This window comes from Loxodonta africana, chromosome 13 (assembly GCF_030014295.1).
Source record: "Loxodonta africana isolate mLoxAfr1 chromosome 13, mLoxAfr1.hap2, whole genome shotgun sequence".
NCBI classification, from domain to species: domain Eukaryota; kingdom Metazoa; phylum Chordata; class Mammalia; order Proboscidea; family Elephantidae; genus Loxodonta; species Loxodonta africana.
Window position 1 is genome coordinate 85,570,056 of NC_087354.1, and position 26,073 is coordinate 85,596,128.

The window sequence follows — 26,073 nt, forward strand, 5'->3', positions numbered from 1 at the left end:
CTTTTATGATAATTTTTTATTAAAGTCCTAAGTATGACAAAAGACAGGGATTATTAAAATTTGATCAAGATATTTTTCTTGTGACTTTTTAAATTACCTATAAATTTGGTTTTGTGTTTAAAATAAATTCTTGGATAGGAAAGAAACTAGAATTATGGGATTCCAAAATGTCTTAAAAGCAAAATAATTTTAATTTTTAAGGAATTAGTTCGTTGGCTTAGTAAATGGAAATTTTGGAAAAGTCACTAAAATACAAGAAAAAAGATCCCTTTCTGGGCCTTCACATACAAACTATTAATAATAGATTGTTTCTAACAAAAAGGACATTCAGTATATAAAATACAGTTTCTTGGCTCCTTAGGAGTTGTAACATGAGATGATCATCAAAGTACCTCTCTTTAGGAACACTATAGTTATTCAGGATCAGTGGTGTATTCAGGCTGTGCTAAGTTTCTATTTTTAAAAAATTACAAAAAGTAGCTAAATAATTAGAATATTGTCTGATCAAAACATATTAGTTCCTAAACTTAATAGATCTCTTTCAGAAAATAAATGTTCTTTTAAGAGGTAATACATTAGGTAAATACTCTTCTATAATCAAGGGTGTTATAAGAGAGCTTCCTGATTAGTAATTTAATATTTTAAGCAGCCCCAATGTTTTGTTGTCTGTCTTTCTGTCTGTCTCCATCTATCTAATCTAGCTAGCTTGCTAGCTGTAGCTACAGATGCAGTCATTTGCAAATTCTTGACCAGTTAAGAATCTCATTATTTTGCAGTAAGAAATACAGTTATTTTGCTCTTTAAAATAATTGCAGGTTTCTACTTTGAGCCATTAGGTATTAATTTGTAATTAACTCTTTAGGAAGTTTTCAAATGTTAGAGGGGGGAAAAGGTAATGGACCAGGGTCAGTTTGCACAACCCCACATATACTGCCTATTTCTAGAAGTTGCTTTTTTAAACATATATTTCAAGAGTCTCTTTTAACAAAAGAATCAGCAATGTAAGTAAAAGCTACTATGCTTTAAAAAAAAAAAAAAAGCTTACATTAATTGAAATATCATGGCAGAGCCCTTGACCTCTAAACTTTGAGGTGATTATGCATTTTGAAGATGTGTGGTAGAAACACAACCTGAGATTGTAGCAACTAATTGCTTTATTCAAATATCTACAGACTTGAATGGTTCTTAACAAAGGGTAAAGTGATGATAGGAATGAAAGAAGTTGGTTATATAATTGACAAAGACATAGTCTGAGGGGGATTAACCCTTATATATGGTTACTTTCAGTAGGCTGGGATAAGGTCATGATTAAACCCTTGATGGCAATTCTGCTGTCCCCAGCCACCATCACAATATCTGAGACTCTAGAGTGTAGATGAGATTCTTAATTGCTCCGAAATGGAGCTTGCAGGCTGCAGCCTGACTTTGCTTGAAGTAGAGATAGAAAGAGAGCTCTCTGTGTATTGTTTTGATACATCTAGTTGAGTTTTAAGGCTGTTCATTTTAAAAGTGACAACAGGCATGTAGCCTGTGGATTTGTATCCTTCGTAAGGAAAAGTCCGTAGATGAATCCTAAGGATTGAGTCGTTGACTTTGCTAAACTTAGCGTTTTAATACCATTCTCAATAGACCACTTCAGTTATTTTTGAATCAGAAATTCTTAAGGTCAGAGGAAATCGGACAGATGGACCTGTTCACCTACTGAATCCTCTGGTACTTTCCTTGCAATCAAACATCTAGTTTAATCTTGAACAATTCCACAGAATGGGTAACTGTCTTCCGTGGCAGCCCATTTAATCTTTGTACAGCTCTGACTCAAGAGGACCTTTATTAATGGTTGAAAGTTGTCACGTCGAAGTGAGTGTAAATGCTCATGAGGTGGACACAGGTTGAAGTTGTATGCTATGGACAAGAGAGAAAGGATAGAGTAATGCTGCGACAATAGGAGGAGATGAGTTTGAGATAAAGCAAAATGACAAGTCTTAATAGAAGGAACACCTCTTCTGTTCTAACAGGGACAGATTCTGGTGGGTTTGTAATAGGGAGTTTGTGAGCTAAGGGTGTTCTGTCTGATGGCTTCTATTTTCTCTCTGAAGAGTTGAGTTCATTTGTTAAGAGTGAGCAGATTGGAGAGTGGAGAGTTTGAAGGAGAAGGTTTTGAAATAGTAGATGCAGGGAGTGGGAGAGCAAATTGACCAGAGAAATTGAGGCTTACTTGAGTTGGTGCCCTCAAATACATGGTGATTTCCCTCTGCCTTGCTAAATAATTTTCTCCATAGTAAGCACAAAGAAAGCAAAGATTTGGCTTCTCCCAGAACTGATGTTTTGCTAACTGAGTGTAATACAAAGGCAGATGCAATGACATGGCAAGCTCTTTCCAGCTGCGGAGCTTTGCTTTTGCAGCTCTTCTGCCTGGAATGTCTTCTCTTAGCTTGGTCCTCTTCTGCCTTGGTTGCCAAGTATCACCTCTTCAGAGCATTATTCCCTTATGACTATGTAGATTAGTGCTTACATTTTGGTTCCTATCCTTTATAGTACTTTGTTCCCTCCCTGGATTCTTAATTGAAATGATTGTTACTTACTAGGTTGTTCTGTCTGCCCATTAAAATAACATATCCAGGAGAGCAGGGAATTTGTCTGTCTTGTCTTTCTTTACTTTCTCTCCAGAGCCTTGTAGAGTGACAGCGAATTGTAGACATTTAGTCAAAATGTGTTGATTGAATGTAATTGAAATAATAGATTGAGGAATATAAGCTGGTAATGAAAGAATGTGAAGACAGGTTTAAGGTAGATATAGAAGAAGGCAGTAGAACCCAGAAGACTGGAGACCTTGATTGAGTTGAAAAAGGCTTATTATGGGAGTAGATGGAAGCAAGCTGAAAGAGTAGGAAGTTGTTGGTGAAAAAAAGCGGGGTGCCCAAATTAGTGATATGAGATAATACCATTTCCAACCATGATAAAGTCCAGGATAAGTGATGTGACTATCAGAGTGAGTGGCTTAGGTGGACTGGAAATGTTGTTTATTGCCTTCAAAGTTGGCCTTGAGTCATGTCAACCCCATTTACAACAGAACAAAATGTTGCCTGGTCCTGGGCCATCTTCGTGCTTGAGTCCATTTTTTGCAGCCTTCTGACCTAAGGGGCTCATCTTCCAACACTTTATCAAACAATTCTATTGTGATCCATAGGGTTTTCATTGGCTATTATTTGGAAGTAGATCACCAGTCCTTTATGCCTAGTCTGTCTTAGTCTAGAAGCCCCACTGAAACCTGGGATTTGCTGATACTTAAAGTACTGATGGCATAGCTTCTAGCATCACAGCAACACACAAGCCACCACAGTATGAGAAAGTGACAGATGGCGGGGACTGGAAATAGTTGTACACAAATAGGTAGATTAATGGAACAGAATTCAAGCAAAATGGAACCCAGGTGTAAGGGTGTAATATGTAATAGGGGAAACCTTGCAAATCAATGAAGAAAGGGATAGATTATTCGATAAATGGTCTTTGGGGTGAGGGGAGTCATTTATAGTCTCACTTTATATCAAAATTAAGATAAATTCCAGATAAAGAGTTAACAAACTCTTAAAGGTTTAATAAGTGACCAAAATTTTTTGAATAAATAATTAAAAGATCAATTAACAAAGGTTTAAGGTCAGAATATAACTCACTTATACAAAGTAATATGAAAAATTACTCAGTTCCCAATATATAAATATGCAAAGGACAGGAGAGTAGGTAGTTTACAGAAGAGAAAATGCACATATCTGTATCTTAAAAAAAATATTAAAATGTATTAGTAATTTAGTATATGAAGATTTAAATAGGAAACTATTTTATCTGTCAAATTAGCACAGATTTTCTTATGTAAAATAATATAGATAGCCCCTGTGACAAAATTCACAGTAGGACTTTAAAGCCTGGAAAGCAGCCTAACAATTTACATTAAGAGCTTTAAAAAATGTGCCTCCCTTATGTACATAAAGTCTCTATTAAAGAAAAAAAGCACTGATAGTATAAAATTAGGGATAACAGATTCTGTTAGACTTAAAACAGGAATTTTATTTATCTCCAAGTACATGTTTATACTTTCCACATGTGCATGGCTTGGCAGTTCCCAGTCACCTTGTTGTCTCACTTCAGTTAGCATCAGTAGTTAGCTTTTCAAAGCATTCAACTTTCTAGCCTAAATTTGTATCAGACTTGGGCTTATGTGCTATTTGGGTTAGTTACCTGTGTTTGAAATTCTGCACAAATTTTTCTTACATCAAGGATACTTATTAAGCAGGCAACCTTAAATATGATTTGTTTGGAATGTTCAATAATTAAAATGTTCTTTTGCAAATGATTTTAAAATGCTTAATGGTAAAAGGTATGTAATATTTAATTTTTATTTAAATTAAATTAACACTTTCTTAGGCCTTATGTCATTTGGTATTTTCTCGTTTTTTTTTTTCATTTTTCGATATCCTTTTATGTGCAAAATAGATGGCTTAAATAGCTGTATTTAGAACATATTTTGTGTATGATTAAAGCATTCAGCATTGATCTGAGAATATTGATTTTTTAATCTTGCTACTTAAATATTAATGTGCAGCTAAATCTATGTTAGGCTATACATGGGAAAGATAAATTAACTTAGTACAGGAGTTACTTGCCTACCTGAAAAATCAGAGCTTTCTGTTTCTTCCAGAGACCAGATATAATCTGATAACTTTTCATGTGGAGTATTTATGGGCATATCTTTATTTAGAATAAAAAATGTAGAGACGAACATTAATCTTGGTAGCATTGTAGTTTGAAAAAAGGTAGAAAATAGCAAGTGTTTTCTGTATGTTTATACACAAGTAATGCATTTTTAGTATTTTAAAACTTTTTATCTCATATAACTTAGCAAAGCAGAAAACATTACATTTTTTTTTATGTTAACCTTATGAAAACAGTCTATTGAGAAAACTTTTCATAATACCAGGTATTTAGTATTTTTTGGTCAGATGTGATTACGAATCCTGACACCATTACCTGCTTTTTTCCTTTCCTTTTTTTTTCCTTTTTCCTCCCATTTTTTCTTTGTACACTAAACAGTTTATTTAATTCCCTCAAGTGTTTTCTCATCTGCGAAAGTAGGGGTAGTAGTGCTAACGTGGTGAATTGACGGGGAGATTAATTACTGCGTATTGGAAGCATGAAACACAGCGCAGGATATGTGGTAGTCATTTAACCTGGTGCCACCATTGTTATAATTTACAACAAGAGCCACTGGGCCAAAATGTAGTGGGTGTCGTTAGCCTGAGAGAAATTTACTTTAACAGTATGTAAGGGGGCTGGCGTTTAACCAAGGTTTGTTTTTTTTTTTAGTCAAATTCTGTGGGTATAAATTGTGTGCAAGGCTTATTGCTGGGATAGGAAGAGATAGAAAGTGTGCAAGTACTGAGATAAAATATATATCCTCCTGAGGAAGGGACTTTTGATCTAACCTTGGACTGGATTTTTTTCCCCCTTATTTGACCGAAGAGTAGTCCTATAAATAATGAGAAGGTATATATCCGGTTTGCAGAATAAAACTGGGCTCATGGAAGTTAAGTGACTTGGCTAAAGTCACATAATGAGTGGTAGAGGTGGGATTTTTTGGTTGTTTACCAGCAAATATAAATTCAGTAACTGGTAGGTCTCAGGCATTTTTCTTAGGTTAAGTGTTCCTTTCTCCTGCAGATCAGTTTATATTCACTTAACTCTGCTCAGTCTCCAACTATCTTGTTTACAAGGCAAATGTATTATGAAATTAGTGCATTCCTGAAAAGTTGAGTTCTATTTATAGTGTGTCGCTGTTGTTAGTTGCGTTCATGTCGATTCTGACTCATAGCAACCTCATGTGTGCAGAGCAGAACTGTTCCATAGGGTTTCAAGTCTGTGACTTTTTAGAAGCAGATTGCCAGGCCTGTCACCCGAGGCACTCTGGATAGGTTATAACTGCCAACCTTTCGGCTAGTAGTTTAGCACTTAACCATTTGCACCACCCAGGGAATTCAGCAGTAGTTTAAAATAAAATGGATTACGGAACACATGATTTCATTTTAAATGAAAATCACCCTCCCAGTTACTGGTTTAGTGAATTTTATTTTATGCACAGTTTGTCTCTTAAAGAATGGTATGCATAGAACAGAAATGGAAAACAAGCCATGATTGTTACATAATGGGGCAGGGGTGGGAGCCGGGTCAGTTTTAGAGAGCTGAGTTCAGTTAATATTTTGTTCTTTAGGCAGAAATATAATTCACTTAAATGATAATTTCTTTGGGATCGTATAAAATGTATTTTTATGTATTAGCATATGTTAGATACTAAAAAAATATTTTTTAAAGCTTTAGTAATATAAATATGTTATTTAAATGAAAGGTTTTCAGTGTTTTGGCTTTTTTTCCTCCCATCTTCAATAGTGTCTCCTCTTTGCACTAGGACATTGTTGAAGGATGGGTATATGGAGGACTGATTGCCCAATGCGGTGTGTCTTTTGATTTCTTGAATGCTGCTTCCACGGGTGTTGATTGTGGATCCAAGTAAAATGAAATCTTTGACAACTTCGATCTTTTCTCCATTTATCATGATGTTGCTTATTGGTCCAGCTGTGAGGATTTTTGTTTTATGTTGAGGTATAATCCATACTAAAAGTTGTAATCTTTGATCTTCATTAGTAAATGCTTCAAGTCCTCTTTACTTTCAGCAGCAAGGTTATGTCATTTGCCTGTCACAGGTTGTCAGTGAGTCTTCCTCCAACCCTGATACCATGCTCTTCTTCATATAGTCCAGCTTCTCAGATCATTTGCTCAGCATACAGATTGAATAAGTATGGTGATAGAATACAACCCTGATGCACACCTTTCCTGATTTTAAACTACATAGAATCCCCTTGTTGTATTGACACAGCTGCCTCTTGGTCTATGTACAGGTTCCTCATGAGCACAGTTAGGTGTTCTGGAATTCCCGTTCTTCACAATGTTATCCATAGTTTGTTGGGATCCAGAGTCAAATGCCTTTGCGTAGTCAATAATACGTAGGTAAACATCTTTCTGGTATTCTCTGTTTCCAGTCAAGATCCATCTGACATCAGTAATGATATCCCTCATTCCATGTCCTCTCCTGAACCCAACTTGAATTTCTGGCAGTTCCCTGTCGATGTACTACTGCAACCATTTTTGAATTATCTTCAGCAGAATTTTACCTGGGAATGATACTAATGACATTGTTTGGTAATTTCTGCATTCTGTTGGGTTACCTTTCTTTGAAATGGGCAAAAATATGGATCTCTTCCAGTTGATTGGCCAGGTAGCCGTCTTCCAAATTTCTTGGCATAGATGAGTGAGCACCTCCAGTTCTGCATCCATTTGTTGAAACATCTCAATTGGCATTCCATCAGTTCCTGGAGCCTTATTATTCGCGAGTGCCTTCAGTGCAGCTTGGACTTATTCCTTCAGTACCGTTGGTTCTGAATCATATGCTACCTCCTGAAATGGTTGATTATCAACCAGTTCTTCTTGGTACAGTGATTCTGTGTATTCCTTCTATTTTCTTTTGATGCTTCCTGTGTCATTCAATATTTTGCCCATAAATCCTTCAGTATTGTAACTCAAGACTTGAGTGTTTTCTTCCGTCATTTGAGCTTGAGAGTTGTTGAGCGTGTTCTTTTCTTTTGGTTTTCTGACTCCATGTCTTTGCACATTTCATTGTAATACTTTTCTTTGTCTGCTTGAGCTGTCCTTTGAAATATTCTCTTCAACTCTTATCATTTCTTCCTTTCATTTTAGCTACTTTACGTTCAAGAGCAAGTTTCAGAATGTCTTCTGATACCCATTTTGGTCTTTTCTTTTCTCTCTTTTTAATGATCTTTTGTTTTTTTCATGTATGATGTCCTTGATGTCATTACACAACTTGTCTGGTCTTCAGTCATTAGTGTTCAGTGCCTTCAGATCTTTTCTTGAAATGGTCTCTAAATTCAAGTGGTATGATACTTTGGCTCTCGTGGACTTGTTTTAATTTTCTTCAGCTTCAACTTGATCTTGCATGCTAGCAATTGATAGTCTGTTCTGCAGTCGGCCCCTGGCCTTGTTCTGACTGGTGACATTGAGCTTCTCAGTCGTCTGTTTCCACAGATGTTGTTGCTTTCATTCCTGTGTTTTCTGTCCAGCAAAGTCCACGTGTGTAGTCGCTGTTTTATGTTGTTGACGAAAGGTATTTGCAATTAATAAGTTGTTGTCTTCCAAAATTACATCATGCAATCTCTGACATAGTTTCTATCACCAAGGCAGTATTTTCCAACTACTGATTCTTCTTCTTTGTTTCCAACTTTTGCCTTCCAATCAAGAGTAATTACCAGTGCATCTTGATAGCATGTTTGATCAATTTCATACTGCAGAAGTTGGTGAAAGTCTTCAGTTTCTTCATCTTTGGCCTTAGTGGTTGGTATGTAAATTTGAATAATAGTAGTATTAAGTGATCTTTCTTGTAGATGTGTGGGTATTATCCTATCATTGACAGTGTTGTACCTCAGGATGAATGTTGAAATGTTTTTTTTGGCAGTGAATGCAATGGCATTTCTCTTCTATTTGTCATTCTGGGGTAGTAAACCATATGAATGTCTGATTCAGAATGGCCAATACCAGTCCATTTCAGCTCACTAATGCCTAGGATATCCATCTTTATGCATTCCATTTCATTTTTTATGATTTCCAGTTTTCATAGATTCATAATTCATACACTCCATATTCTGATTATTAATGAATGTTCACAGCTGTTTCTTCTCGTTTTGTGTAGTGCCACATCAGCAAATGAAGATCCCCAAAGCTTTACTCCATCCATGTCATTAAGGCTGAGTCAACTTTGAGGAGGCAGCTCTTTCCCAGTCTTATTTTGAGTGCCTTCTAACCTGAGGGGCTCATCTTCCAGCACTAAATCAGACAGTGTTCTGCTGAATATGAATATAAGGTTTTCCCTTGCCAGTTTTTCAGAAGTAGACTCCTAGGGCCTTCTTCCTAGTCTGTATTAATCTGGAGCTCTACTGAAACCTACTGACCGTGGGTGATCCTGCTGGTATTTGAAATACCAGTGGCGTAGAATCTAGTATCACAGCAGCACACAAGCCATCACAGCAGGATAAGCTGACAGATAGATGGTCAGTTTAAGCAGTTCCTTTTGAAAAATGGGGTGAAAGCAAGTACGTCTTGCTCTTCATTCTACTGCGTTTCAAATGCCATATGGCAACTGACAGAAGAAATAAAAATTGCTGAGATAAAATCATTAATCCTTACAAAAATTTAGTAGGATATAAAGTCCATCATATTTTGTTGAAAAAATTCTTTTTATAGTGCCTGGTATATAAATATATGTTCGTTGTTGAAAGTAAATGTAACATAGAAATTAATATTTATCTTTTTTGTACCCAAGACTTTGATTTACTTAAAACAGTTACTTAATTTTTTTTTCTTTTTGTTTTGTTTTTAAGGCCACAGAAAGTGAGGCTGGTGATATGGACCTGAGTGGGTTGCCAGAAACTGCAGTGGATTCTGAGGATGATGACGATGAAGAAGACATCGAGAGGGCATCAGATCCTCTGATGAGCAGGGACATTGTGAGAGATTGCCTGGAGAAGGACCCAATTGACAGGACAGATGATGACATTGGTAAGTTTGTATGAGGAAAAGTCATCTAAGACCCATTAAAAATAGTAGACATAAAATTGTCTAATATCACAGATCTTGGGACTAGTAGGGGCAGTGGTGGTTCAGTGGGAGAATCTCGCCTTGCATGTGGGAGATCCCGGTTGGTATTTCTGGCCAGTGCACCGCATGTGCAGGGACCACTCATCTGACAGTGGAAGTTTGTGTGTTGCTGTGATGCTGAACAGGCCTCAGTGGAGCTAGCAGACTAGGGAGAAAGGCCTGGTGATCTCCTTCTGAAGATCAGCCAGCAAAAGCCCTGTGTGTCACTGTGGCCTGACGCCAGTGCACATGGGGTCATCGTAGGTTGGAGGCTGACTCGTTGGCAGCTAACAACGACAACAGGACTATAAGGCTTGAAAAGTCATTTATTAATTTTCTTTGTGTAAAGAGCAGCATTTGTTGAAACAAATTTTAAAAAGTCCATTTTATTCAGTTAGTAACTTTGAGAGCCTACAAATAATACCGTAAATGAAACTTCCTAATAATACCCTCTTTTCTTGCATATATCCCCTTTCTTAGCTTAGTTTGTGACAAAGAAATGTACTCTGCATTAACCATTTCCAGATAATCTCTAGATTTCTGCTGGGATAAGAAATTTAACTTCTCAAATACCCACCTCTTATTCCTCTTTATTTTCACCCATTTCCTCTTTCACCTCCCTTTCCAGAGGTTCCTTGTTCCTCTGCTTCACAAGTTTTTGAGGGTTCTTTAGGATAAATTAAGAGTGACTCTCAGTTTTACCCGCTAAAGGCTTAGGTTTCACTTTCCTAATGCCTGATGGGACATGCTCATCTGATAAGTCTCAGAAATTGTGTTTCATTTTCCTGTTCTCTGTGTCTTTCCTGACTTAAAATAAATTCTCTTTATTTTAGTTTCAAAGAAGAAATGAAATTATCCTCTCAATAATTTTCCATCTTAATCCAGAATCCTTGCTTATAGCTTGTTTTTTTTTTTTTTTTGTAATCAATTGCTTGTGAACAGATAGATCTGGAAGTTATTCTTTTGTAAACTTATATGCCTTCTTTTTGAATCTGTTCATTTTAAGGTAGTTGTGGAAAAAATGTTGATTAATAAAATATGTGTACCTATCTGTTCCTGGAAATTTGAGACTTTAGCTTCATATCTGAAAAGACTTCTGTCCTAAAAATTCTGGAAAGCAGGAACTATGCTGATTGCTACAAATAAATGCAAAACTGTTTGAATTATTTTCAATGTGCTTATCAATATAGAAACCCTGGTGGCATAGTGGTTAAGAGCTACGGCTACTAACCAAAAGGTCAGTAGTCCGAATCCATTAGGTGCTCCTTGGAAACCCTATGCGGCCGTTCTGTCTACTCTGTCCTGTCGGGGCGCTAGGAGACGGAATCGACTCCACGGCAATGGGTTTTTTGGCTTTTATCAATATAATATCCACAGTAAATGAAATTTCCTCAGATACGAATTCACTTGCAAGCAATGGTGATTTTGGATGATTGCTAACAGATTTACAGTTTTTTTTTAAGTGATAAACAATTGACATCAAAGACAAGGCCTAATGAGTGTAGTTTGGTCTACTACCTTCTTCAAAATTAAACCAAACCTAGGAACTCTTTAGCTCTTTAGCTGTTACCCTCGTTAAATGTAACCTTATACTCCGGTTCTTAGCTAAAGCAGCCACCTTTTATATAAACTGTGAACACCTGTAAAATTGATGCCTTCCTTTTATGCCTTTCTTTCCTGCTCACCTTCCTCCACCCCTGTGAAAAATAGGGTGTGCGTATAAGTTGAATCAAGTAAAATTGCTAATATTTGATCATTTTTATAAAAACTGAAGGGAGAAAATTTAATAAATGCCCTATTATTACTTATCTTTCTGTGATAAATGGTGCTAAGGTTTCCAACATTCTGGCTAATGCTTTGCCTGTAGCTTTACTTTCTTTTTCCTTAGGGAAAGTACAATTTCAGAGTTTTGTTTTATATTGGCAGGTCGCCCTCCAGAAAAGTTGAACTAATTCATATCTTATACGTAGGGCTGAGAATGCCTGGTGCCTCATAGCCAATACCCCTCTTAATAATTTTTTATAACCAAACCAGCCATGGTTTTTTATTTGTGGTTTTATTTGGATTTTTTTAAACATAATTCATGGAATTGAATGTCTTTGTTTATTGGACATCTGTACCTTTCTTTGGAAACAACCCCCTTCTCCCTTTTTATCTTGGTATGTTTATCTTTATATAAAATTATACATGTACTTTTTAAGTGATAGAAACTTGTTTTTTTTTTTTTTCTTAGATTGGCTGTTAGCCTGTCAGTTTTAAGTAGCCTCCTGGATTTTTCTGTAATAATTATAAGCCTTTCTCTTTTTTGAAATAAATGTTTTATTCCATATGTAATTTAATTTGTTATATGATGAAGCAGTCATCTAATTTTCTCCTAAATTGTTAACCAGTTCAACTACTATTTATTGAGTAAATTTGTTGTTTCACATTGAATTGAAATGCAAACTTTATCAGATACTAAAATCATATTATGTGTCTGTTTTTCTACTGTATGTTCTGCTTAAGTGATCAGATTCTACATAAGTATGACAACTAAGAAGCCCTGATGCTACAGTGGTGAAGGGCTTGGCTGCTGACCAAAAAATTGACAGTTTGAAACCCTATGGGGCAATTCTGCTCTGTAGTATAGGGTCGCTATGAGTCGGAATCGACTCAGTAGCATCGGGTTTGTAACGGGTTTTAACAACTAGATTTCTCTTTGTTTGGAACCCAAAGAATCAATATTTTGGTCATGTTACTGAAGTCAGTGGTAGAGCTGAGACAAGGGGCCACGTCCCACATTCATGCCCAGAATGGTGCAGAGCACAGGATGGAGGCTATAAGAAAACTTTCACTGAGCTTTAAAATGTTTGTTCCAGTAAAGCCTAGACGTGTAGATGTGTAATTGAATATGTGAAGTGTATGTATGTATCGTTCACATTGTCAGTTTAGCTTTTATAGTTAATGTGTTTACATGAATCAGACCCCAGATAGTATAGAAAAGAATTATATACAGAATCTCATTTCCATCTCTTTCCCCACCCCACAGGTAATTATTTTTAATAGTTTCTGATTTATTCCTACAGTGTTTTTTTAATCCAAGCAAATACATATACATTCTTTTTTCTCCTTTCCATACCTCCCCCCCTTACACAAAAGGTAGCTTACTACATACCTCTTTTGGAGTTTGCTTTTTAATTTTTTTAATTTCGCATATACCCTAGAGATCTGTCTATATTCGCACACGTATGTTTCTCTGACTTTTTTTTAACAGCTGGCTTAGTATTCTGTTGTGTTGGGGTGCCATGGCTTATTCATCCAATCCCATCCTAATGGACACTGCCTGGATTGTTTCTGATTTTATGGTCTTATAACAGTGAACAATGGAGAAACTTGTACACGTGTCATTTTCTTCAGGTTTATCTGTAGAACAGATTTATTTAAAAGTATGATTGCTGGATCCAAGGGTAAATGCATCCGTGATTTTGTTGTTGTCCACTGTCTAGTTGGCCGGAGACTCACAATAACCCCATGTGTATAGTAGAACTGCTCCACAGGGTTTTCTTGGCTGTAGTCTTCTAGGAAGCAGTTCCTCGGGCTTCCACTAGGGGCGTTCTAACTGCCAACCTTTAGGCTAGTAGCCACCCATGCTCCTGTAATTTTGTTATTAGCTGTTGCTAAATTCCTGTCAATGAAGGTTGTAGCATTTTGCAAGTCACCAGCATTTATGGGTGTACCTGTTTTTTTCCACAGCGCCACCAATAGGAAAAGTGATCAAACTTTTTTCATTTTTTTTTCTAAGTCCAATAAAAAATGGTATCTTAGCTTTCTTTTGCATTTGTCCTACGTATTATAAATTTTTTTAAATTGATTGATCCATGGAAAGTATTCCTTGGCATCTAAGTTCTGGAATACCTTTATCGTTTATTAAATTTTGGAGTGGCCCTACTGACTTCCTAGAAAATTCTCAAAGTTCTGTTTTCTCATTATTTTAGCCCTCGATAAGCTTTCATAAGATCACATCTCATTTTGAGTAGAAATTCTCCATTTGAAATTTAGTAATTCCTACCATGTCATTAGAACTTGAATTATATACTGTTGTTCTGACTCAACAAGGAAATGTACAGGATTCTTTGTGTATCTGCAAGAAATTCAGCTTGTATTGAAGATACTTAAAATAATTGTATTTTTCAGTAGGTGGAATTGTAGGACATTTATTTAAAAAGAAAGAGCCTTAAATAATTCTTTTTGAATACTTATTTTTAAAAAAAGTTATAGTTTTGACAAGGAATGTCTTTTGCTTTTCAGAACAACTCTTGGAGTTTATGCACCAGTTGCCTGCTTTTGCCAATATGACGATGTCCGTGAGACGAGAACTCTGTGCTGTGATGGTGTTTGCAGTGGTGGAGAGAGCAGGGACCATTGTGTTAAACGATGGTGAAGAGGTTAGTAAATATTTCTACCACTCAAAAGGTTTCTGTTTGAGACTCTGTCAATAGAGCAAATGAAGGAAAACCCAGTTCTTACAAAGGTTTTTAATAAGTGAAGAATTAAGATATACTTGTTATGCCAATATTTCCCAAGTCTACAAGTTTTCCATTATTTATAGTATTTCAAATGATACTGATAGAGATTTTTTGATGTATTAACTTTTTTTAAATCATATTTTATTGTGTTTAAGGTGAAAGTTTACCCAGCAAATTTGGTTCCCATTTAACAATTTCTACACAAATGATTCAGTGATATTTGTTATATTTTTCACAATGTGTCATCATTCTCATTCATTCCATTCTCATTATACTATTTCCAGTACTCTAGTTTCCCTGTCCGCTTACCTTCTCATCTTTGCTTTAGAATAATTTTTGGTCATTTGATCTCATATAGATGACTCTTTAAAGGAGCTCATTACTCACAAGTGGTATTTTTTATTTAATGAGCCAGTGTGTTATTTAGCTAAAAGGTAACTTCAAAGAGTAATTTCTGTTTAAGGTTTAAAGAGCATCTTAGGACCATAGTCTTGGGGAGTCCCCTAGTCTCAAGCAGTCTAGTAAGTCTGGACTTCTTAAAAATTTGAATTCTTTTCCATGGTTTTGTCTTGTTCTGTCAATATCTGTTTATTTATTGTGGCCCTGATGAGAACAGTCCGTAGCGGTAGCGGGGCAACATCTAATTCTTCTGATCTCAGGGTAGGTGAGGCTGTGGTTTGTGTAGATTATTAGCCTTCTCTGAGTCTTTGGTTTCCTTCTTTCTCCTTTGTTCTGGACTAGTAGAGACCAATAGTTGTATCTTAGATGGTCACTTGCAAACTTTTTTAAGACTCTGGACACTACTCACCGCATCGGGATGTAGAACATATACTTTATGAACTATATTAACTGAGTTGTCCCGCAAAACTATGGTCTTAAATCTTTCAAACCCAGAAAACCAATCTTGCAAGGTGTTTGGTTATGTCTAAGAACTATCTGTAACTGTGTCTGCTATGTGGTTATTATATATATGAATATAACTGCGTACACACACATACCTCTATATACACATATGTATGATGCATTAACACTTGAGGTTTTGTATCTTACATGTTCATAAATATAATGCCTTTTAGAGACAAAAGGGCCACATAAACCAGAGACTGCATCAGCCTGAGACCAGAAAAACTAGATGGTGGCCAGCTACTGTCATTGACCACCCTAACAGGGAACACAAGCGAGTCCCTGACAGAGTGGGATAAAAGTATGGACCAGAACTCAAATTCACTTAAAAAGACCAGACTTAATGGTCTGAGACTGGAGTAACCCCCGAAGCCATGGCCTCTGGACACTCTGTTAACCCAGAACTGAAACCATTCTTGAAGCCTACTTCAGACAAAGGTTAGACTGGACTATAAAACATGAAATAATACTCGTGAAGAGTGTGCTTCTTAGTTCAAACAGATAACACGAGACCAAATGGGCAACTCCTGTCCAGAGGCAAGATGAGAAGGCAGGAAGGGACAGGAACTGGTTGAATAGACACAAGAAACCCAGAACTGTCACGTTATAGGGATTTCAATTAATGTCATATAACAATATGTGTATAAATTTTTGTACGAGAAATTAACTTGAGCTGTAAACGTTCACCTAAAACGCACACACACACAAATACATACATATATATAATGCCTTTTATCAAACAAAATGATGTACGGAGGAGGAGGACTCAAACACTTCCTGATTTTAATTCATACTGTAAACCCAAACCCACTGCCGTTGAGTCGATTCCGACTCATAGCAACCCTATAGGACAGAGTAGAACTGCCTCATAGAGTTTCCAAGGAGCACCTGGTGGATTTGAACTGCTGATCTCTTGGTTAGCAGCCGTAGCACTTAACCACTACACCACCAGCCTGGTACTGATATAACAATAGACACACAGACCAATGGAATAGAATGCAGAGTCCAGAAAATAAACCCACACATATACCAAACCTGTTGCCGTCGAGTCGATTCCAACTCATAGCAGCCCTGTAGGACAGAGTAGAACTGCCCCATAGAGTTTCCAAAGAGCACGTGGTGGATTTGAACTGCCGACCTTTTAGTTAGTAGCCCTAGTGCTTAACCATTGCACCACCAGGGCTTTCCCACACATAGACAGCTAATTTTTGACAAGGGTGCTAAGTCTATTTGATGGGGAAAGAAGAGGCTCTTCAATAAATGATGCTGGATAAACTAGATATCCACATGCAGAAAAATGAAACAGGGTCCATGCCATACACGAAGACATATTCAAAATGGAATAAAGACCTAAATGTGCAAACTAAAACCATAAAATTCTCTGAAGAACAAACAGGGTAGCACTGTCAGGCCTAGCTTTCAACAATGGACTATCTAATTGTAACAGTGGTGTGACAGTGGATCTGACCTCCTCTAACTTGATGAGGGGGAAGGAGAATCAAGATCAACACCCCAAGGCTGATTCCTGAGGTGGAGGTCAGACATGTCTCCTCACTCTGCCCTCTTTACCAGTTCTGACACCATCTGTCCCTCTCATGGTACACTGTGCTTCTCGGCTGAGTTTGATAACTCATTGCAGTGGCCACAGAGAGCTCACAGGCTCTACTTAGGATTATGGGGTTTATCAGGGAAGTAAGAAGTTACAGTTCAGGTTCAGGAATGCTCAGGATACAGTTCTGCCATCAGGACAGTCTCTTCTCAGCCGTGCTCACAGGCACACCTCTTTCTGGCCCTCAGTCTCTGCCCTGCTTGCCCTGCTCTTTTAGCTCTGCTTATAAGTGCCCAGAGGCACTTATAAGGCACCCGCACTCCACCAGTAAGCCTTGGCCCAGAGGCACCCTACTCTGCCAGCAAGCCTCCTGCCCATAGGCACTCAGCTTTCTTTTCCCGTGGACCGAGCTATCTACTGCCAGTCTCCTGGCTCTGCTGCCACTGTTTCTCTGCTGTTGCTTCTCGCCGTCTTCAATGTTACAGCTCTCTTTGTCTCCTGGATCTAGGAGGGTCCTAGCATAGGAATCCCGAATCCAAAGGACACACTCTGTTCTTGGTTCTTCTTCCTTGCTGGGGGTGAGATCCTCTCTTTCTGCCTCTGAGATGGCTCATTTTAAGCCAGCAGAATGGCAAAACTGACCATCTCCTCGGTGGGCCACAATTACCTTATTTGCATAGTCCCACCCAGTCACTGGGGTGGAAGCTACAAGACCCTTGCTAGAAAAGCCACACAAACGCAATCTGTTGTACCACAGGCCACCCCCTGGCTTTTCTAGCCGTGGTTCTTTCATACTTGGAGGATAACTTCCCCCTCCCAATCATTTTACCAGTCCAAAACAGTCATTAACAATTAGTCCTTCAATAGGGCAAAGAGTCCTCAAAGTGAGGTTACTCAGGTACCAGCCAGTCAGGTCTGCCACAGGTGTCCATCTCATCTGGTCAGGTTCTCCGTAAGTCATCTTGTCTTCACCTTTCTGGTATATGATAAAATTTAACTAAGAGAGATATTCCCTTGCTCTGAGCCTTATGAGCTGTCAGCATAGCAAAACCTTTAAGGGGCTTTAGGTTTGGCCACTGTACTCGAGTCCAGCAGTACTTCCCCCTTAGTCCACTCTTTCACACTTAACAGCTTCTACAATTAAAGTTTTTACAATCATAATTAATCCTGTTACCAATCAATACAACTGAATCATATAATCTTATCATCATCTCCCCCCACCCTCTCTTCCCCAGACCCATCAGGAAAAGGAAAAGAGGAATCTATTCAGTGAAAATCCTTCCTTGTCCCCCTCATTTTGAGTATAAGCATGCCCACAAAAGCATGTAAGCTAGCCACTTCATGCCTTTATCTCCCCCTGTTTTAGGTAGCCAATATTTAAATTACCCAACCCTATTAAACCACTACTCTGAGGAGACAAGCTTGTTCCTTTTTCTGAAGAATCTTCTGTTCTGGTTGGAACTTTGAGTATCTACATCCATATGCAAGGTCTAATCCAGAGCAAGCCATCAAATTGCAGGAATCTGCACCAGCTCATGATATCAGACATTTTTCTCTTCATTCGGTGGGGTTCTGGTCAGCTCATTCCTGTCCATCCAAGCTAGGTCACAACAGGTACCAGCCCTGTAGTCTCGGGTTCACACACACCTCCCGGCACTTCAGCCCAGCCAGCCCCTTCTTTCTGTCTCTTATCACTAGCCCTGGTGGGTGAGGTCAGTCAGGCTCCACCCATAAACTCAGGAGCCCACACAACTCCCTGCATTTCTGTTGTCTAGCACTTCCTCCTCTCTCTCATCCCTAGCCTCTATGGGCTAGGCCAGCGGGTGCCAATGGGACATGTCCAAACTCAGCCCTTCACTTCATTGCTGCACTTCCCTCACTTTCATTCATGAGTGGACCCAGGTGATCACCAAAAGTGAGCAGACCAAGCTATCTACTTGATGGCTCCCTTTAACTCTCAATCCTGGAAGGGGGTTCCTTCTGATGGGCACTGACTTTTGTGCTTCAGTGCTCTGAAAGGCAGACTGCTTGCTGGAAATTCAAAAAGCAAAACAATCTTTTTTTTTTCTGCAGGTCCTTCTTTCAAATGCAAATTGTCTCCTCTCCCAGAAGTCCTGGGCGAATCAGCTTGTATTTTCAGATGTAAATTCTGAGTGGGGCCCAGGTTTTTGACCTAAGCCCCTACTCTATGCACAAGGCTACTGGCTTGAAACAAAAACCCTGTGTTTCATTGGGCAAATCCTAGTTCCCCTTTTAGCATATCTGATCAAGTATTGGCTGAAGGCAGAGTCACATGCTGTCTGTCATCTGTAATACCCAGTATTCATTTCTATCATACATTTAGGTTTGCTTTACAACACAAGGTGGGAGAAACATTCAGTGTCCATAGTACATTAAAATAAACAATCCTTTTTTAAAAACATCCGTTTCATTTTCTCAACTCCTCCACTGTCTTCCCATTCGTATACATATGGCCTTGGGCCACTGGCTGGCCCTCTGTCAATCATCCTGTGTATCTGCCCTGGCTTTTGCCCCAAGCCATTACAGATGTGGCTTTTCTCACCTCAGCTGCAGCATAACGTCTCTTTGTTTCCTTTCAGCCATTAAGTGTAACAGCCACCAAAGTAACCACCCAAGAATCAAAAGTTTCTCTTCCCACTCTGCTTTGTTCTTTCTCTTACAAGTCCCATGCTTCCATGAGTCTGGAGTCATTGCAATGATCCCACTTCTGGCACCCAACTAAGTGAATAATTTCTTTTATTAAAGATCAGCACAAAGCTGGTTCCTATGAGGCAGAGGTTAAAGATGTCCCAAATATCCAGCCTTTCTAAATTGCTGTACCACTCCATCATCTCTAATATCAGCTACTCCTCCTCTACTCAGTACAGTCCCCCCTGTCTTTGGGTTCAGTAATTTGCTGCAGCATCTCACAGAACTCATGAACCGTATCATGGAAATGGCTCACATAGTTGTGGAGGCTGGCAAGTCCCAAATTGGCAGGCCAGGTGATAGGCTGCTGCCTCACAAGGCTGCGAAAGCTGGTGAATCTCCGAATTGACAGGTCAGACAGAGCAGGCCACTGGCACACGTCCCAAGAAACAGGTCAGATAGTGACGAGCCAGACACAGGATCCAGATAGAGAGCAGGGTACACCCAGGGAAAGGAGTAAATTGAGTGAGGGAAGGACTTGAGTCACACCCTCCCACAAGGCTGTGACTCAGTGAACACCCCACACTAATCCTGCCTCATTAACATGTAGAGGTTAGGATTTATAACACATAAATGGAGGATAATTACTTCAGATCACAAAATGGAGGACAGTCACAGAATGCTGGGAATCATGTCTAGTCAAGTGGATACATAACCCCGACCATCACAGGTTCTATATACCTTATTTGCATAGTGTCATGGATTGAATTATGTCCTGCAAAAAATGTGTACATCGATTTGGCTGGGCTGTGATTCCCAGTATTGTGTGGTTGTCCTCCATTTTGTGATTGTATTTTTATGTTAAAGAGGATCAAGGTAGGATTCCAACGTCCTTACTAAGGTCACATCCCTGATTCAGTGTAAAGGGAGTTTCCTGGGGTGTGGCCTGCACCACCTTTTATCTTACAAGACATAAAGGGAAGCAAGGGTCGGGGGCAAGGACCAAGGATGGACCTCATACCACCAAGAAAGCAGTGCAGGGAGCAGAGCGTGTCCTAGAACCTCCTAGCCGGGGGGGGGGGGGGGGGGGGGTGGAATTGATGAGAAGGCCGACAGAGAGAGAAAGCCTTCCCATGGAGCTGATATCCTGAATTTGGACTTTTAGCCTACTTTACTGTGAAGAAATAAATTTTTCTTTATTAAAGCCATCCACTTGCGGTATTTGTGTTACAGCAGCACTAGATGACTGAGACACATAGTTTCACTCAGTCATTGTATGTGAGTCACACAGACCATGGCTAGCAGTAATTCGTTGCACCACACTAATATAATTACAAAACCACAAGCAGCAGAAGACAAAATAAATAAATGGGACCTCAAAAAATTAAAAACATTTGTTCATCAAAAGACTTTACCAAAAAACTGAAAAGACGGGCTACCAAATGGGAGAATATCTTTAGAAACCATATATCCAACAAAAATCTAATAATGAATATATATATAAAACTTTGACAACTTAACAACAAAAAGAAAAATAGTGCAGTCATAAAATAGGCAAAGAGCTTGAATAGACATTTCCCCAAAGAGCACATTCAGATGGCCACCAAACCCATCAAAAGATACTCAGCATCATTAGCCATCAGAGAGATGAAAGTCAAAACCACAATGAGATAACATTTCACTGCCACTAGGATGACTGAGATTCAAAACAAAACAAAAAAAACAGAAAATAACAAATGTTAGCAATGATGTACGGCAGTTGGAACCCTTACCCATTGCTGGTGGGAATGCAAAATGGCACAGCCATTGTGGAAAGCAGTGTGGCAGTTCCTCAAAAAACTAAAAATAGAACTACCATATGACCCAGCAATTCCACTCCTAGGTGTATACCTCTAAGACTTGAAAGCAGAGACTCAGAGACCTGTACACCAATGGTCATTGCAGCACTATTCACAATAGCCAAAAGGTGGAAACAAGCTAAATGTCCATCAGCAGATGAATACATGAACAAAATGTGCTACATACATGCAGTGGAATACTACTCAGCCAGCAAGGAGAAGTGAAGTCTTGATACATGCTATACTGTGGATGAAGCTTGAGGACATTATGCTGAGCAAAATAAGCCAATCACAAAAGAATGAATATTGTATGACTTCACTTAGATAAAAAGACAAGAAAAGGCAAATGTATAGAGACCAAAGTTTATTACTGGTTACCAGGGGCAGGAGGAAGGGGGTAAGGAGGGTAGTTAATGATGATGGAAAAATTACATTAATTAAGAGTATGGTTGCATAGCCAATTATTGTAATTGCTGTCAATAAGTTGTATACCTGTAAAAAGTTGGATTGACAAATGTGTGATGTATTTACAACCACAACATAAAAAAGAGGTTTAGGGTCATGCTTTTGTGAGACACCCCAGTTAATTAGCGTAATAACGTGTTAGTGCTTCTTTACCTCCTGGTTCATTGCGTAGTGCCTGGGGTCTTAAAAGCTCACAGGTGGTCAACCAAGGCACAACAATTGGTCTCTGTTCACCTGGAGCAACAGAGGAAGAAGGAAAGTCAGGAGTAGGAGGATATGGAATGTGTGGCTAATTGCTATCATGAAAAATTTCTTGCTTTGCCATGAGACCAGAAAAACTGGGTGATGTCTGGGTACATTTACCACGCATTTTGGTCAAAGATTCCATAGAAGAATCCTGATCAAAAGGAGGAAAATACAGAACAGAATTTAAAATGCTCATGGACTCTGGATTTTCTGGAGCCGTGGAGGGTGGATGAACCTCTGAAACTATTGCCCCGCGAATCTTTAAACTTTAAACCAAAAATATCACCTGAAGTCATGTTAAAACCGAACAGTAGTTTAGCTTAACTAGTAAAAAAAAGTTTGCCTTGAGCATTGTGCCCTTTAAATAGTTATCTATATGGGATCAAATTGACAACAGCAGCTCAAAAGATTAGATAGAAACTTTAGTGGACAGTGAGTTTTTATTAATAAAGAAGGAACAACTCAGAAAAGGAAGGCAAGAGTGGTTGTACAACTCAAAGAATGTAATCAGTGTCACGAAGTTGTTCATATAGAAGCTATTGAAATGTTTTACTGTGTATATTCTCAACAACAATAAAATTTAGAAGAAAAAACAATGATATTCCGTATATAATATATATAATGCTTGAGTTATTTGTTCCATCTTTAAAATGAAAGATCTGTAAGTCTTTTTAGTGACCATTCTAGTACTTTGGGTTGTAGGAATGTAATAAATATAATGGAGTCTTAAAATATTTATTTTATGTGTATTCATTCAAAATATTCAAAATATTATTTTCTGCTCTGTCTTTTTTGTTTTTCTTTGATTAGCTGGACTCCTGGTCAGTGATTCTGAATGGTTCTGTGGAAGTTACTTATCCAGATGGAAAAGCAGAGATACTATGTATGGGAAACAGTTTTGGTGTCTCTCCTACCATGGACAAAGAATACATGAAAGGCGTAATGAAAACAAAGGTGGATGACTGCCAGGTATAAAATGTCATTAAAGACGTGTGTTTTGTTCTTAGTGTAGAACACTTACATGGGATTGTTGTGACAGTTTTCTGCCTATACAAGCAGGTATTATTTTATATTTATAAATGAAGTTATTAAGTAGAAACTTTCACGTGTAGTTTTACCAGGCCCAGGAAATTAAAAATATCCCTTAAAGTTGTTGGAACTCTATAGAACTAAAGGTTCTATAAAATGAAGATGGTATTTTAAAATTTCCATCCATAATCTGTTCATCAAAAATATGGAAGTAAAACACATTATTAAAAGAAATTATAAATAGATATAATACAGATATGGTACAGTTATACAGTATTTTTATTTGAATACATACAAGGTAATTAATTTTAGAAGAGTCATGGAAATTTTTCGTAGTAATTATTCCATAGAAAGATATGCTAGTAAAAGAAAATGATTACTAATAAAAAGAAAATACTTGATAGCAAAAGCATTTAATAGTGGACTACAGAAAACATTGAAGCCAAATAAAAATTTTAATTAGATTAATTTATCTGGTAACCTCTATATTAGTAAGAAGTAACTTTAAGATGCTTTTGTTATTATTTATAATTTGTCTTATTGTTTATAAAGTTTGTGCTTGAAAAGAAAAATAAAGTATTTTAATGTAAATAAGCCAGAATATTTGACTAGGCTAATTAATGTTTAGTGTCCATTGTATTTATTAGTCTTCAGCCTGAAAGACAATATGGTTTATTGTAAAAGAATGGACTGCATTTTTGTAGTTCAGTCGTAAAACCCTTTCCCACAGTGCCCTCCAGAAGATGCCCACAGCCCAACTTGCAGCAAGCCCGCCCTGCTGCCCCCCACCTGCGGGGACAGGTGCCCCCGCCACTGGGAAGAGTGGGCGCCCAGTCCTGCACCGTAGGTCGGCAGCCATCACAGGGCTCAGACGAGGTGGGGGTGCCGGGTCACTGAGACACCTCCCCTGCCGCCCAGGCCTGTGCCTGGGGTCCTCCCATCATGACTTTCACAGCCATGGGCCGTGTGCCAGGAGGGACTGGCTGAGCGCTCACCTGAGGTGTCTGCAGTTGGGAGCTGCCTGAACCATGCGTCACACAGCCGCCTCCAGGCGGGGCCCCTCAGACCCAGGTGTTTGCACAACATTCCAATTACATAACTTCTTGTTTCACAGAACGTATGTATCGTGGATGTTAAGTAACACATGACTAATTAATGTAAAATGGAATTCATCATTTAAATTTTCATTTTAGCTATTTTACTTAAAAGGAAAAAATCATGAGTGTAAGTAAAACGCTGTTATCATTATAGAATAATTTTGCAAGATAATTCCTTTAATGAACATTATTGAGGGGAAAAAATGGCTATGAATTCAGGATTCAAATATGTAATGTCAGAAAAGCGTTCAAATTGCAGTCAATTCTCAATTATTTGGTATAATAAAAGAAAATGGTAGATAAATCCCAAAGTCTTTGGCCTGAGAATGTTCATTTTGAAAGGGTCATATGTATTATTTTAGCTCTGGAATTGTACTCTCAAAAAGATAAAGCTAAACTGGCTTGAAGTGAGCTCTAGAGCGTTAAGAATTTCTCCACCCTGCTGTCTCTTACTATTTCTTCCCTCAGCCCTTCTATATGTTGGGATTACAAAACATTCAAGGAGGACACTCTTGTCCTTAAAGGTCTAGTAAAAGTTACTTTATTTCTAAGAATTCAGCTATTACAGTAACACCTCCTAGTTTGTCAAAACCCTGTTGCTAGAAATTTCATAATCTTGGGACTAAAATATTCAAAATGTTTCAGAATAACTGATAAAAATGTTATGATATGACTAAATATTTACAGAGTGCTGAAGTAATGCCAGATGTACCAGGTAATATTAAATGTTTATCTGGGAGCCCTAGGAAGTGAAGAGAAGGCAGGGTTATGCTGGGGAATACAGTCTAATCTGTTTATGGGGTAAGGAAATGGCGGGAAACCCAGAGTGACAGAGTTTCAAGATAGACTTCAATTCAAAAGAAAACTCTGATGAAGATGTACAGACTCCGGTAACTCCTGAAGGAGGCTCCCACAAACACAGGAGAGTCAGGGTCAGGCCCCTGCTCGGGAAGTCTCTTTCTTCCTCTCTGCTCCATTCCAAGCCACTAAATCAGAGGTTTCGAGGGTCACTCCTGTACTTTCACCAACCCATCTGCTCAGGCATGGATTTCCCTTAATAGTAGAACAAGAATGGAGAATGAATTTAGGCATTTTAATGTAAACGCTTGTTTAGAAAAGTATTTTAGTATGTTTTTGTTAAAATGTCATATAGCTGTCAGAACATACAAACGGCAGATCATCCTGTAAGGGGAAAGAAAGGAGACAGTGAGAATCATATTTTAGTTCATTCATAAAATGGCCTCTGTACGTTTGTGATATTCTACTTAGCTCATTGTAGGGAATCAGCAGGTATTGAATGAAATGAAGAAAATTGTCATGTATTTATCAAGAAAAAGGTATGTTGCCTATGATTAACCCGCATTACCTTATAATTCCAGTGGTTCCAAAGTAAATACTGTGTAGTGTGAGAACTAGTTGAGGTTGTGTTGAGTCTAAGGACGCAGTGGTGAGTGGAATAGATTTCACATCTGTTTCTGTTCATTGGGATCCCGGGATATGCTGAAGGCAGCGTTTTGTTTTGGGCTCCTCCTTTGTGTGCTCCTTTCTTTGCAGTGTCTGTTCTTACTCCCCTCTGTTTGGTTTGACGGACAAAGGTCATAGCCAGGTACAAACATCCTGTGGAACCAGGCAATATAGTGTTCCATTCCCATATACCTCTTTTCTTTTCCCTCCTCCTGTCCCTTTCTCCTTTCGTCTTCCTGTGCCCACCTACTCCCTGATTCCTCTCCCTGTTTTCCTTCTCCACTGCCTGTGTCTTAGACCTGCCGGTGACTCCCCAGGCATTGCTTAGCCCTGCCGTATACCCTTCAGTGGGGAATGAACACTTGGATACCTTTGTGAACAGTTAGGTATGAATTTCCCTTACAGACTACAAAGTACCAGGTTAAATAGAGCTAACCTCTTAAGATAAATCTGTGGTAGATTCTTCTTTCTCTGGGATCATGGGAGCTAATGACACTTTTAAGTAATTTTGGAGGAGAAAGCCATTTTGCCATGGATAAATAAAGTTGAGTATGTTGTATGTTGAACAAAGCCTAATT

General features: G+C 38.3%; 1 protein-coding gene across 19 annotated transcripts in view; it reads left to right on the top strand.

Annotated features, from left to right (window-relative positions):
- RAPGEF2 (Rap guanine nucleotide exchange factor 2) overlaps window positions 1–26,073 on the top strand; it is a 316,637-nt gene that overhangs the window by 254,410 nt on the left and 36,154 nt on the right. For all 19 annotated transcript variants that reach the window (XM_023558460.2, XM_023558463.2, XM_023558464.2 and 16 more), the window contains 3 exons: window positions 9,495–9,672; window positions 14,038–14,174; window positions 22,716–22,874. In XM_023558460.2, the coding sequence (XP_023414228.2) occupies window positions 9,495–9,672; window positions 14,038–14,174; window positions 22,716–22,874 (474 nt within the window). The remainder of the gene's footprint in view (window positions 1–9,494; window positions 9,673–14,037; window positions 14,175–22,715; window positions 22,875–26,073) is intronic.